We start from the raw sequence: 14,260 nt of genomic DNA on the forward strand, positions 1-14,260 counted from the left end.
TAGCCCCAAGCTGCCTTTGGGCAGCAGTGATGGTAAGCGAGCATTAGTGTGCAGATAGGGCTGATGGCGTTTAGGACACAGCTGGTCAAAGCAACTTCAACTGTGGATGTTCAGAAGGAGGAAGAGTCTCCCCACTTGCTCTGGGGTCTGGATTTACTCCATAACGAACAAGAAAGCTCCATTATGAGATGATCTTCTCTCCCTCCGGGACCAGTTGCGAGCTGCATTATATGAACCATTTAAAGCTAGACAGTGCATAGCTCCATGGAATACACTGGAGGGAACAATCCTGCACTTCCAGGGAGATGGACTTCATTCCCTTTGGGGACTGGTTGAGTGGGTGTTTGGCACTGACTCGGCATGGACAGTGTCACAGCAAAGATGCGGTAGAGGATGACAACGTGCCCCAGTGGTAAGGACAGAGGCTAGCGTCCTACCTGCCTTAGGAGCAGAGGTGGGCAGATGTAAGCTGTTGTGCTTGGGTCTGCATGGGGCATGATGTGCTGGGACGCATCTCAGTAAAGGTAAGGGAAGATCCTGTAGGGGACTCGCTGGCAGTACTCCTGCCAGGCGAGCCCGTACTTCCGCAGGCACTGGTGCTCGTCCCGGGCCTCCCGATGAATCAGCAGCACAGTGAAGTAGAAGACGTAGAAGTAGGGCAGGACGTGTGTCAGGCCTGAGGAGGTGGGAGAGACATGGGCCATGAGAAGAGGAGGCCATGGGCCCTTCCTCTAGGACCTTCTTGTGCAATGGTTCGCAACCCATGGGCTGCTTGTGGCCTAATCAGCACACAGCTGTGGCCCATGTGACATCCTCAGGGCATTACAGGTAGTATATATATTGTGTGGATGCAGCCCACATAACAGAGAGAGCTGCATATGTGGCCCACAATGGTAAATAGGTTGAGAACAATTGTTCTAGTGGATAGCCTGAGCGCTGAGCAAGCTTGTCTAGGGGCATAGATTCCTCCCCACTCCCACGTTAATAATCAAAGTGATGGCATCACTTTGAAGGTGCGACTAGCGCCTTCCACCTGGGACTTCAGGCCAACCAGACCAGGCGCCTTCTACGTGACCTGTGGCTGGAGTATGGGGCAGCATATTGGTTTCATCTGCTTGGGACATGGCTGGGAGGTTTGGCCAGAGCAGGCACCCTCTGTGTAGCTCATGGAAGACACAGTGGGTGCCCCAAGGCAGACACCACTGCCCTGAGGGCTAAAGAGGTGCTGCCCTGCCTCCATTGCAGAGGGGCAATAGGGGTATGTCCTGCATGCCCTAAAGGCACAGGTCCCAGTGGGACACCGATGCTGGGGCAGGAGAAGGAGACACCACCACCTCCTTGCTAGCCTTTCCACTGGCCCCCTCCAGGCAGGGATTTAGACTCACCACAGGGCAGAGACCAGGCCAGAGCCATGATGAGATCCCCCAGGTAGTTGGGGTGGCGCACAAACCCCCACCACCCAGACACCAGGAGACGCCGGCCCGTGGCTGTGGGGATGGTTTTGAGACCTGGGAGGAGGAGAAGAGCATTACCCACATAGCATCCATTTTCTCCCTCCCATTACCTAACCCTCCATTAGCATTCCTTTCTTCTCCCACTCCAGATTCCTTCACTCCATGTCCCCCATATAACTCCTGTCCAAGATATGGTTGCAGCTCACCAGTTACTCTGGGGTCATTGGGGTTCCTGCGGAAAGTGTTCTTCTGGGAATTGGCGCTGCGGAAGATGCAGTAGCCCAGACCTGCCAAGAAGAGAACCAGAGTGAGGATAGGCTGTGGGAGCTCTAGGCATGGGGATACTGGCACTTCTGCCATGGATTGGTATGGAAACAGATCTCTCTGGAGAGGACAAAGGGATGAGTGACAATGCTGGTGGATGCTGGCTCAGGGGGTGACATTGAGCAGGGCTTTCGATCCTCAGGCTTCAGGGTGTGGCTTGGGGCTGGTCAGGAAGGGATTTCACCCCATTGTACAGTCAGGTGCGTTGTAGGGTTGGTGAGGCAGGGAGGGTGGGGGTGAGGGTAAGAGATACTCTGATAGATGGGGTCATGGGGTAAAGTGGGAGGGATACTACACGTATTGGTCTTGGCTAGATGGGTCCATTGGTCTGATCCAGGACGGGGGAGAGGAGAGATATGGGACTGAATGGGCCTATTGGTCTGCTGTGTGAGAGGGAATCACCTGAGCCTCACCATTGAGCAAGAGGATCCCGGCAGCCATGGGCAGGCTCAGCTTCTGTGGGTGGTTGACCAGGAAGTAGGCCTGCAGGCTGTAGATGAACGGCACCCAGGCCAGGTCCCCAAAGGTCAACATGAAGCCAAATCCATCGTGTACGATGTCCATGGTGGTGAGGATGGCCTCCTGCAGGACACAGAGGAGCCACATCCAGCATGGATAAAAGTCAATGCTAAAAAAATTTAAATATTTAAAAAACCCTAAATCTATTTAAAATTAAATTTGAAACAGACAACCTATGCTAAGGCCTAACCATGCTATAATCTATTAAATCATTTAAATACAAAAAACCCACCCAATATTAGGCAGGACACGTTTGCTGCCAAGTTTAAAGAAAGTGAACACGTGGAACTGCTTGACATCACTGGCTAGGCACCTGGAATCAGAGTTTGTTGAAGCGCTAAACCACCTTTCAACTATTGGCAGTAGTCTCTTCTGCAGGTGTAGAGAGAATATTTTCCATTTCATTTCCTTTTATTCAACTAAATCAGTTCAGTGACTAGTTCCTTCAAAGTTAAGAAATCAATTGGGAGTTGAACAGACAGGAAAGTTAGTTTTTCTATTCCAATCTATGAAGAAAAACTATGTGTGAGAGGAAGAGATCTACTAGTTCTAAAATCTTGAATGACATGGTGACCAGAAACAATCAGTTGAATTCACTAACTACAGATACTACTTCCTTTGTTTAATACAATCAGTTTTAAAGTGTATTAACACACAAAATAGTTTTATTTTATTAAAACTCCTAACATGCTGTTTCTGGAGATTTTTTATTGAATTTTAAATTTCCATACAAATAGAGCTGGACACAAATTGCAAGTAAAACATTAATCATCATACTGTAAATAAATACAACATTCATCATTTTCTAACATAATAAAAATGTAAAAATTAAGAATCAGAATACATGTAAAGTAAGCTATATAATTGCTCAAATAAATGTGTGTAGATATATTGTGTCCTGCTGGTTAACAAAAAGAAATCCTGACTTTATACTAAATTCGGTACATGTTTGGTTGCAAGTTAACATGTTTTAATAATTACCCACCAGTGAGAATCAACCTTTTGTTAGGAAAATAACTATGAAGTACAAATGCAAAACTTGACTACAATCAATTATTTAAATTGCTTTGATTTAAATCAATCCACCCTGGCCACATCTGTGCTTTAAATCACCAATCCCCACTCCCTTCTCAGAGCTGGGTCCTCAATCCCAGCCCCCCCCATTCGAACCACTGGACTCCACACTCCTCCCAGACATGGGAAGGGAACCCAGGAGGCCTCCCCTAAGGTTCCCTTTGTAGCCCCTAGGCCAGTGCAGATCCCAAGCCAAGGCTAAGTCAGGGATGTGGGTATGACTCACCTCATTCCAAAGTGCATCCACCACATACAGCAGCTGGAAGGCATTGACCAGGAGCATGGCCAGTGAGGGGCTTCCCCGCAGCTCAGTCTCTTTCACCAGCATGGCCATGTTCACCAGTGCCTGGCAGGAGGGGAGAAATCAGATGGAGTTTGGAGAAGACCTCCCTCCCTGCTCCTTCCCTTGCCCCCAGCACCCTGTCTGCCCAAAGAAAAACACCTGATTGCTGAGTGGGCCAGGAGTACCATTTCAGATTTTGGGAAGGGGCAAATTTAACCATGATTCCAGAGGCCACTTGAGCACCTAAAAACTCTTGGGTTTTTTTTTGCAGATAATAACTTATATACAGTGCTCCTGTCAGATAATAATTTTTAATTCCTATATAAAGAAAAAAAATTAAATAAATATTAGACCCACTCAGCTCTAATACTAACATGGTCTGACATCTTGTGTCAAGTCACTGAAGGGACACTGGTTAGGTTTAAAATTTTACTGTATATTCTTAATTTGTAACTAAACTCTTGAATACAAAAATTGAAACAACTGTAAAAAGTAATCTACATTACTTTCTATTACTTTTTTGCAGTTCATCAAGCTTGGAATAGATCATTTAACTTTTGGAAACATCCTATTAGGGTAAGACCCCCATGAGTTTATACTGCACCTGACTGGGGCTCTAGGGGTGTTACCCCACTACAAATAATAGACAAGAAAATGACTTGAAGCAGTAGTGAAACTAACACATTCAAGTCACTTTCATAGTATTGCCAACCCCAAATGTTCAAAAAAAATCAAGAATCAGGCTCACCAACAATCATGAGATGGGCTTTAAAATAATGAGATTATGTAAAAATAATTGATTTGGTGGGGGGGGTTAATGTATATTCTGCTTTTTGAGCCTTTAAGTGTACTGGGGTCACATTTTGAAGCTTTCTCCACAGCCACAAGAACTAGAAACTTGTAAGAATGAAGGCTGAAATCATCACAAATCACTTGACTCCAGGAGCTGGGGCTTTAAGGAAAACACTAATTATCATGAGACTCATGACAAAATCATGAGAGTTGGCAACACTGCTTTCACTTCTGTTTAAAGGCTAGTTACTTTCCAGAAGGGTCTTAAACATAACACTACAGTGATTGAGTTGCTGTTTTCACCGGATAATATTTTAAATCAAACACCAAGAAAATTCCACATTTTAAAGTTGAGGGGAAAATTGAGATTTCTGAGGTATATCAGGGCGACCGCAGGCAGGAAAGGAAAATAAAAAGGTACAGCTCTTCCTCTGGGAAGCTCTTCCTCTTGAAAGAAAGTTGGAGGGGCAAATCTTCTAGTCTTTTATCAAGTAAGACTTATATTGTCATCAGCGCCTCCACTCATAGATATAAACATCCCAGTGAACACGTGAGGTCAATAACTATGCACTTCATACGTAAGTATCAGAGCCATCTTATCCAGAGTTACACACCTTATACGCATTGGCTCAGGGACTAAATTTTCTGGCATATTCTGAACAGTGCTAGGCACACAGATGGTGCCCAGTGAATAACACAAATCATGACAATAATCATCGACTTTATGGACTCTGTGGATGCAATTTCTGTTTTGTTCTGGAATTGGCCTGAATACAGCTGAAACCCTACGAATCTGATGTATAATCACATCTGATACTCATACAACACTTCCTCATTTCTTCCTTTTTTCAAATTCAGAACAAAAAGTGGTTTTCAGTTAACATCTACGGGCATGTCTTCACTAGCAACGTTTAGAGCACTGCTGCAGGCAGCGCTCTAACATGGCTGTGTAGTCACAGCCTAGCTCTGGGAGAGAGCTCTCCCAGCGTCATAAGAAACCGACCTCCAGGAGGGGAACAGTTCCCAGCACTGGTGCGCTGTCTACACTGGCACGTTACAGTGCTGAAACTTGCAGCGCTCCGGGGGGTGTTTTTTCACACCCCTGAGCGAGAAATTTGCAGTGCTGTCAAGTGCCACTGTAGACAGGCCCTAAAATTGCATAGCAGGCATTGCTGTACAACTCAGCTTGGGGCAGAACCTGCCAGCCATTGGCAGTTAAGTGCTCTCCTCTCATCCTCTTTCTTTCTTCATCCTTCCTGACTTCTGTGCTGCTTTTCATACTGTCAGCTATGACATTCTTCCCAATCCCCTGGGACCAATTGCTGGGGTCTCAGCGAACCGGCCTTCTTGGTTTTGCTCCCATGCATCAGAGGCCTCTTTTTTGCAGCATGCAGCAGAGAGAAAGGTTGGTCCAGTGGTTAGGGAGCTAGCCCTGAGAGACCTGGGTTCTACACCCCCCCTCCCCCGCCCATGACTTCCTGTATGACCTCAGGTCAGTGCCTTGGGGACAGAGTTTCAAAGCCTTTTAGGCACTCAAAGATGCAGTTAGGCACCTAGTGGGGTTTACAAAGCACCTAACCTTCTAGGCGCTTTTGAAAATCCCACTAGGTGCCTAAATACCTTTGAAGATCTGGCTGTTAGTCTCTCAGTGCCCCCATCTGTACAATGGGGATAACAGCACTGCTCGACCTCACCGAGGGGCTGTGATGTGAGGCACTCAGATACTATGGTGATGGGGCCACATAAGTACCACAGATGGAGTGGGAACTTCTCTATATCACTGCTAGCCATTCCCAGGGTTTTGGCCCCTTCTTTTCACTTCTGCCCCTCACATCTTCCCCTTTTCTGAATGTAACCTTGGCTCAGAGGGCTTGGTTGTATTTCTTGCAAGTCCCCTGCATTCTCTCTTCAACGCCCACCCACCACCATCACCCGCATCCATAAATCTGGGAATCCTGGACGCCCTATCATCTCAGGCATTGGCACCCTGACACCAGGATTGTCTGGCTATGTGGACTCTCTCCTCAGGCCCTATGCTACCAGCACTCCCAGCTATCTTCGAGACACCACTGACTTCCTGAGGAAACTACAATCCATCAGTGATCTTCCAGAAAACACCATCTTGGCCACTATGGATGTAGAAGCCCTCTACACCAACATTCCACACAGAGATGGACTACATGCCATCAGGAACAGTATCCCCGATAATGTCACGGCAAACCTGGTGGCTGAACTTTGTCACTTTGTCCTCACCATGACTATTTCACATTTGGGGACGATTTATACCTTCAAGTCAGCGGCATTGCTATGGGTACCTGCATGGCCCCACAGTATGCCAACATTTTTATGGCTGACTTAGAACGCTTCCTCAACTCTTGTCCCCTACCGCCCCTACTCTACTTGTGCTACATTGATGACATCATCATCATCTGGAACCATGAGAAAGAGGCCCTTGAGGAATTCTACCTGGATTTCCACAATTTCCACCCCACCATCAACCTCAGCCTGGACCAGTCCACACAAGAGATCCACTTCCTGGACACTACGGTGCTAATAAGCGATGGTCACCTAAACACCACCCTATACCAGAAACCTACTGACTGCTATACTTACCTACACGTCTTCAGCTTTCATCCAGACCACATCACACGATCCATTGTCTACAGCCAAGCCCGAAGATACAACTGCATTTGCTCCAATCCCTCAGACAGAGACAAACACCTATAGGACTTCTATCAGGCATTCTTAAAACTACAGTACCCACCTGGGGAAGTGAAGAAACAGACTGATAGAGCTAGAACGGTACCCAGAAGTCACCTACTACAGGACAAGCCCAATGAAGAAAGTAACAGAACACCACTAGCCATCACCTACAGTCCCCAACTAAAACATCTACAACCTATCCCAAAGGATGATCCCTCACTCTCACCGACCTTGGGAGACAGGCCAGTCCTCGCTTACAGACAGCCCCCCAACCTGAAGCAAATACCAGCAACTACACACCACACAACAGAAACACTAACCCAGGAACCAACACCTGCAATAAACCCCGTTGCCAACTCTGTCCGCATATCTATTCAAGGGACACCATCATAGGACCCAACCGCATCAGCCACACCATCAAGGGCTCATTCACCTGCACTTATACCAATGTGATATATGCCATCATGTGCCAGCAGTGCCCCTGTGCCATGTACACTGGCCAAACCGGACAGTCTCTATGCAAAAGAATAAATGGACACAAATCAGACATCAAGAATTGTAACATTCAAAAACCAGTAGGAGAGCACTTCAATCTCCTTGGACACTCAATAAACAGACTTAAAAGTGGCCATTCTTTAACAAAAAAACTTCAGCGAGAACCTGCAGAACTCGAATTAATTTGCAAACTTGACACCATCAAATTAGGCCTGATTAAAGATTGGGAGTGGCTGGGCCACTACAAAAAATAATTTTTCCTCTGTTGATACACCTTCTTGTCAACTGCTGGAATGGGCCATATCCACCCTAATGGAATTGGCTTAGTTAGCACTGACCCCAACTTGGTAAGGCAACTCCCATCTTTTCATGTGCTGTATATTTATGCCTGCTTACTGTATTTTCCACTCCACGCATCTGATGAAGTGGGTTATAGCCCATGAAAGCTTATGCCCAAATAAATTGTCTCTAAGGTTCCACAAGGACTCCTTTTTGTTTTTACTGATGTAGACTAACACAGCTACCCCTCTGAAACCTGCTTTACAGGCTCATCTAAGGACTTCCAGAGCTTTAATTTAATTATTTGCCTTTTCTTATCTCAATCACCCTGCCTGTGTTTGGAAACAACACACTAACTCCCTGCCCCAGGGACACAAGCTGGGAGAAGCACCTCTCTGCAGAACTCACATTCCACACTAATGATGTGCAGTTAAGAGCTCCACCTGGGAGCACACCTCCTGTATGAAACTCGGATTGTGGGTGGGGTGGGAAGGGGGTGTGGCAGCCCCTCCTCCGCCCTACCTAATTGGCATCCTTGAGTGAGACCCCCGAATATCTCACTGACATACTGAGGCAGGCTAGCCTGGTATCCTCCCCTCCCTGCTCCCCTGGATTTGACCAAAGGCATATCTAGCCCCTGCACAAGACCATCCTGCCTGATTTACCCCTACCCCTGCATCAGACCAATGGGCCCACCCATGCCTGGCATCCCATACTCCCTGCTGCCCCAGATCAGACCAATGGGCCCATCCAGTCTGGTATTCCTCACCCCTCCCGCCATGCTTGGTCAGACTAATGGGTCTATCTAGGCTGGAATTTCTGGCTGTGGATAGTATCTGCTACACATGGCCATCTGGAGGGAGGGAAATTCCCCCTTGCAACCCTTCCCTCCCTCGGGACTAGTGTTCTCCTGCAGCAGGTTCTCCGATTATCCTTTGCCTTAGCAAGGCCATTATAGCCATGGGTCCAAGGTCTTTCTGCAGCAGGGAGCCCTAAAATCCCACCCACTTACCCAGCCTAGGAGGCCTGGCCGCAGCTCGCAGAAATACTTCAGGTCGAAGGAGCCAATGCGTGGATTCAGCTCATGGCCCATGAAGAAGTCATAGATAGGATTCCCTGTGTGATCAATAGCAAGTCAGGCACCTCAAGGCGGAATAGCTACTCCCCTTTCCTCTCCCTGCCACCTTGGATCAGACCAGTAGGCCTGTCCAGCCCGGTATCCCCCTGCTGCCTCAGATCAGACCAGTGGGTCCATCTAGTCTGGTATGCTCCCCTCCCTGCTACTCCAGATCAGTCCAGGGGGCCCATCCCACTGACCTGGTATCCCCCACCCCTGCTGTGCTAGATCTGGATGTGTCTAGTTTCCAATGGGTGCTGTTGCTGGATGCTTCATTGGAAGGTTAAACTGCCTACAACAAGGGTGGTTCCTTTCTGACCTGCATCAACTGATCAGATACCTCCGTAGAGTCCTGGCTGTTTTTACCCTGACTGGCATCACTGGCTGCTCTCCCACCTGCACCCTCCGTGACACACCAGGTGTGACCTGTGTGTCGAAGAGTGTCTATGTGTTAGTGCATGCACAATTGTCAGTGTGCACATGTCTGTGTGTGTTCACACATGCATATGTGCACACGTCTATGTGTCTGCATGCACAAGATCATTCCTGTGTCTGTGTGCCCCATGCTCACCTGAGGAAGGGCTCACCTGAGTTCCCACCTGGCGCCAGTGTTGTCTCTGGGGCAAAGAGGGACTTGAAGTAGAGGAGGAAGCTGAGGCCGAAGGCCAGCAGCAAGGCCGAGAAAGCCAACTGCAGGAAGTGGTCATAGATGTAGCTGAGGCGCAGCCCGGCTGCCAGTCCAGCCCCCACCACCAGGGCCGTGACCCCCATCGCATGGAAAGCTGCGGTGCGGGAGGAAGGAAAGCAGGACACAGGCTGCTTAGATAAAGCAACAGTTTGTGGCTTTTTAGCCGAGGATCCGCGAGTCACAGTGCACTGTTATTCTGGGAAACAGAGGCACAGAGAGGGGAAGGGACTTGCCCAACATAACACAGGGAATCTGTGGCAGAGCTGGGGATAGAACCCAGGAGTCCTGACTCCTAGCCCCTTGCTCAGACCCAATAGACAGCACTTCCCCCCCAATACTATTACTTGTTACAATGAGAAAATTCCGTAAGTGATGTGATTGGCTGCAAATTCTGGGGCAGGTCATAGTCGATCTCTCCTCCCTCACCAAACCCAACACCCACCATTAATGCGATACTGGAGCCGGCTCTTGTCTCGAAGGACGATCCCTTCTGTGACCTGGGGGAAAGCCACAGAACCAGTTAGCACTAGTCTCTCTGGTCTCGACTCCAACTCCTCTCATTGATACCCTCCCTGGAGCCTCAGTTCACAACTGTGTAGATGAACTGAGTTTGGGCAGGTCTCTGCCTACATGGTGTAGCCAGCTGGCCATGAACTGGCTCAACCCGTGGCCCAGGCAATTCACATATGCCCTTGACCCCCCATGGGCAGCCAAACAGGTACCATTAGGCAGATGGCACCCAGCAGGGAAGGGGATGTCCTGCCCTCCCCTCTGCTCCAATGAGGCTGACCCGGCATTACCTTCCCCATAGGCAGCATGTAGAGGGCAGCCTGGAGTCCCACCCAAGCCAGGAGCAGCAGGAAGGTGTGGGGGCTCCACAGGGTGCTCAGTGGTGGCAGCGGGGGCGGGAAGTTCAGCACGCTGGCTTGCTCAGTGCGACATGTCAGCAGAAGATAGAAGACAGTAGCTGGCATGAGAAAGATGAGGATCATGGCTCCTATGGAGGGAGGAAGGAAAGGTTAGAGGGACGAGGTCTCCAGGGTGATCAGAACTGTGGGTGAGTGACAGGCAGCAGCATCCCTGAGAGATAAGATCACACAGTGAGTCAGTGGTAGAGCTGGGAACCCAGGAGTGCTGACTCCCAGACCAACCCTGCTCTAACCATGTAGCTGCATAGCACGGCCCTGAAGCAAAGCTCCAGTTTGCCCTGCCTTTCAGGGTATGTGAGCCACTGCCTTCCAACCGCCCTCACCCTCTCGCCTTACCCAGGGGCCCTCCAAACTCCAACTCTTTGGTGCGTGGGATCTTATACCGATCCATCATCCTTGTGCTCCAGAGACACAAAGCTCTTCCCACAGGAAGTCTCTCAAGCTGCAGTCACTTCCTCCTTCAGGAGAGGCTCTTGTGGATCCCGGACCTATGGGACAGAACATGGGTCATTAGCACCTGCCACTCTCAGCTGACAGTGGTTGCAGCGGGAGGGTCAGAGAGAGCCTGCACTGATCTGGGTTGGATGTTTAGCCTATGGCCATGTCTACACTACAAAATTATGACAGGTTTCAGAGTAACAGCCGTGTTAGTCTGTATTCGCAAAAAGGAGTACTGGTGGCACCTTAGAGACTAACCAATTTATTTGAGCATAAGCTTTCGTGAGCTACAGCTCACTTCATCAGATGCATCCGATGAAGTGAGCTGTAGCTCACGAAAACTTATGCTCAAATAAATTGGTTAGTCTCTAAGGTGCCAAAAGTACTCCTTTTCTTTCTACAAAATTATGTCGACCTAACTTACATCTGCATACAGCCACCACAGGTATTAAATCACTTGTGTTGGCGGTGCACGTCCTCACCAGGGCGCTTGTATCAATTGTACTGTCAGTGCAGAGCATTGTGGGACGGCTCTTGAAAGTCAGTCACAGTCAATGAAAGTCTGCACTGATACTGCATCGACCTAATTACATTGACCTTGACTCTCCACCGCTTGGGGAGGTGGTGTTACTAAAGCAGCGTAGAGAGGCACTTACGTCAGGGTGAGCCAAATTTAAATGAAGACATTTCCACAGCTAGGTCGATGCAAGGCAGCTTACATCGACCTAAGCGTGTAGTGTAGACCAGGCCTATGTTATGCTGCTGGGGCTGGAGTTGTCACAGGACTACAAAGAGGTGAATTGAGAGTCTGAGGTTTCCAGCCCCTGTGCAGTGATCATGGGAAGGGAACAGGGCATGACTCTTACGTTGCTTAGCCTGGATTGTTTTTTTCTTGCTGGCAACCCACCCCCTGTCAGGACCAGGATGTGGGCAGTCTACCCTAGAGGTTAGACTGGGGAACAGGCACCAGGAGCCAGAGCCAAATGTCAGAATCAGAAGCCACTACCCGGAGTCAATGGTCAGAGCTAGAATCTGAAGCCAATAATCAGAGCCAGGAGCAGAAGCCAGGCAAGGATGCAGGGTCAGGTGGACTGGAGGAGGACCAGAACAGGGCAGGAGCAAGCAGGCACAGAAGCAATTGCACCTATTGAGGCTCTGGGGGGCGCCGCCTGCCCACATCTAAAGGCCCCTCCCCGCAGCCTATGGGGAGGAGCTACTAGGCCCAAGTCTCAAGTGAATTCAGGGGACAACAAATGAAAAAAACAGGAATGAGAGTGAGGTGCACAGGGTCAAAAGCAGGGATCCAGAGGGGAATGCTAAGCAGAGAACCTCGGACAATGCCTACTGCTCCTCAGAGGCGTCCAGTGGATGCGGCCCAGAGGAACTCTGTCCACAGATGTGACCTAAGGGAGGATCGGAAATAGATCTCACAGTTGTAGAGCACCTCCCCGTCCAGCTTCCTCCTCCTGGTATGGTGAATGGCCACCGTGGGAAATGCCAGAAGGAGGTCAACGAGGAGGTCTTGCAACTTCATGGGGCCACAGATAGATCAGGAGGTGTGGTGAAAAGTGCAGCCAGAACCTGAGGAGGAGGTTCAGGAGGAGCCGGAAAAGGGGCTGCAACTTGGCGCACTCAAAGTAGATGTGCACCAGGGTCTCCCTCTCACCACCGAAGGGGCAGGTTTCAGGGGAGGTGGTGAACCATCCCAGGTACATGCCCATGCTCACAGCTCCACGAAGGAGACGCCAACTAATATCCCTGGCGAGCTGTGCACAAGAGCAATTGCAGCTGCAGGTATAAGTGTTAAGCTGTGCTGTTGTTGAGCATAAATGCAGAATTGTTGGCTTCTTTCAGCCAATTGAACGGCCTGGCCAATCAAGTGATTTTGCTGAAGCCCATTAACCTGTCTGAAGGCTGACCCTGCTAGCCCCAGCCTCAGCTAGGGAACTCAGCCCCATGGTTCTTGACAGTCCCCTCCTGGTCATTCATGTCTCCCACTCATTTTTCTTTTAATCTTACTCGTTGCTTCAGTAAAATCCAGTAGCATGGAGGTCCACAGGTTTATAAGATATGAGCAGCATCAAACTCCTGTGCAGTGATGGAGGACAGATGTCAATGGGAGTTAGGCACCTAAATACTTTTGAGGATCTGGGCCTAATCAATTTGCCCAAGGTCCCACAGGGAGCCTGTGGTAGAGCAGGGCACTGAATGTGGGTCTACAGCTAAGGGAAAGATGAGGTTGCTGGCTAAGAGAAGACCTGGAAATGCTTTCAGCAATAGCGTTAGAGACAGAAAACAGCCCTGTCTGCTCTGGAGTTCCTAGTCATCTGGCAGAACAGGGTTTTGTTGTTTTAAAGTATGTTTGTAGAAAGGGATAGCAGGGAGGCTGCGCATCAGGATTGAGAGGGAGGAATCCATAATGGAAACAGCAGGTGGGCCTGCGGGTCGGGACTGAGGGCCATTGGCAGTGCTGCATGTGGGGTGAAGACCCCAGAAATGGAATAGCAGGGGGCTGCAGGCCAGGACAGAGGGGCATTGGCAGAGCTGCATACGGGGTGCAGAGGCCAGGAATGGAATAGCTGAGGACTGCAGGCCAGGACAGAGGGGCATTGGCGGGGGCGGGAGGCCAGAACCAGAATAGCAGGTGAGGCTGCAGGTTGATACTGAGGAGCACCAACAGGGCACGTGAGGGGAGTCCAGGATTGCAACGCAGGTTGGGATTGAGGGGCATCAGAGCACAAAGGGGAAAGTTTGGGCAATGTGCAGCTCAGGCCCCCAGCACTTGCATTTCAGAGCCTCTAAATTCACAAAAGGGGAAGAATTTCCAACTCTTCCAGAAACCCCCTTCCTGGTGGGGATCTCTTGGTTTCACAGGCTGTTGCCGGTGGCTGCACAAGACTGCACTGTCTTGTCAGCCATATGAAATGCAGCAGCATCGGTCACCTTTAACGCTCTGAGCAATGTCAAGCTGCATCTCTGCCTGCTGCCCGCCTCTGTGTGACTAACCTATGCTCCCCCTTGCCGCACAGTCCTACCTGACAACCCGGTGTCCGTCTCTCCAAAGCACACACAATAGGTGCTAGCAGTGACTCCAGATTCCTCCCATACATACGCCACACCACGCCCCCTGTCCCTTTAACCCACAGCAGCTGTTGTCACGCCAGC

The 14,260-nt window shown here is 49.5% G+C and overlaps 1 protein-coding gene across 1 annotated transcript; it reads right to left on the bottom strand.

Annotated features, from left to right (window-relative positions):
* Positions 1-380: 380 nt before the first annotated feature.
* Positions 381-14,260, bottom strand: TM7SF2 (transmembrane 7 superfamily member 2). The gene is made up of 11 exons (XM_084633864.1): positions 14,131-14,260; positions 10,994-11,145; positions 10,529-10,725; positions 10,171-10,225; positions 9,628-9,822; positions 8,936-9,039; positions 3,598-3,717; positions 2,192-2,360; positions 1,661-1,741; positions 1,386-1,508; positions 381-676 (listed from the first exon to the last, which is right to left on the bottom strand). Exons 2-11 carry the CDS (start codon positions 11,049-11,051, stop codon positions 516-518), a joined length of 1,263 nt encoding a protein of 420 aa, XP_084489990.1. The 5' UTR covers positions 11,052-11,145; positions 14,131-14,260; the 3' UTR covers positions 381-515.

Source organism: Lepidochelys olivacea (genome assembly GCF_965140295.1).
Source record: "Lepidochelys olivacea isolate rLepOli2 genome assembly, chromosome: 7".
In the NCBI taxonomy this organism is placed as follows: Eukaryota; Metazoa; Chordata; order Testudines; family Cheloniidae; genus Lepidochelys; species Lepidochelys olivacea.

Coding starts and splice junctions, on each gene's coding strand:
- TM7SF2 (XM_084633864.1), bottom strand. CDS start 11,051: ATGATGGATCGGTATAAGATCCCACGCACCAAAGAGTTGGAGTTTGGA. Junction 2,361..3,597: donor TGGATGCACTTTGGAATGAG/GTGAGTCATACC, acceptor TGTGTCCTGCAG/GAGGCCATCCTCACCACCAT. Junction 677..1,385: donor GGCCTGGTCTCTGCCCTGTG/GTGAGTCTAAAT, acceptor CCACCTCCTCAG/GCCTGACACACGTCCTGCCC.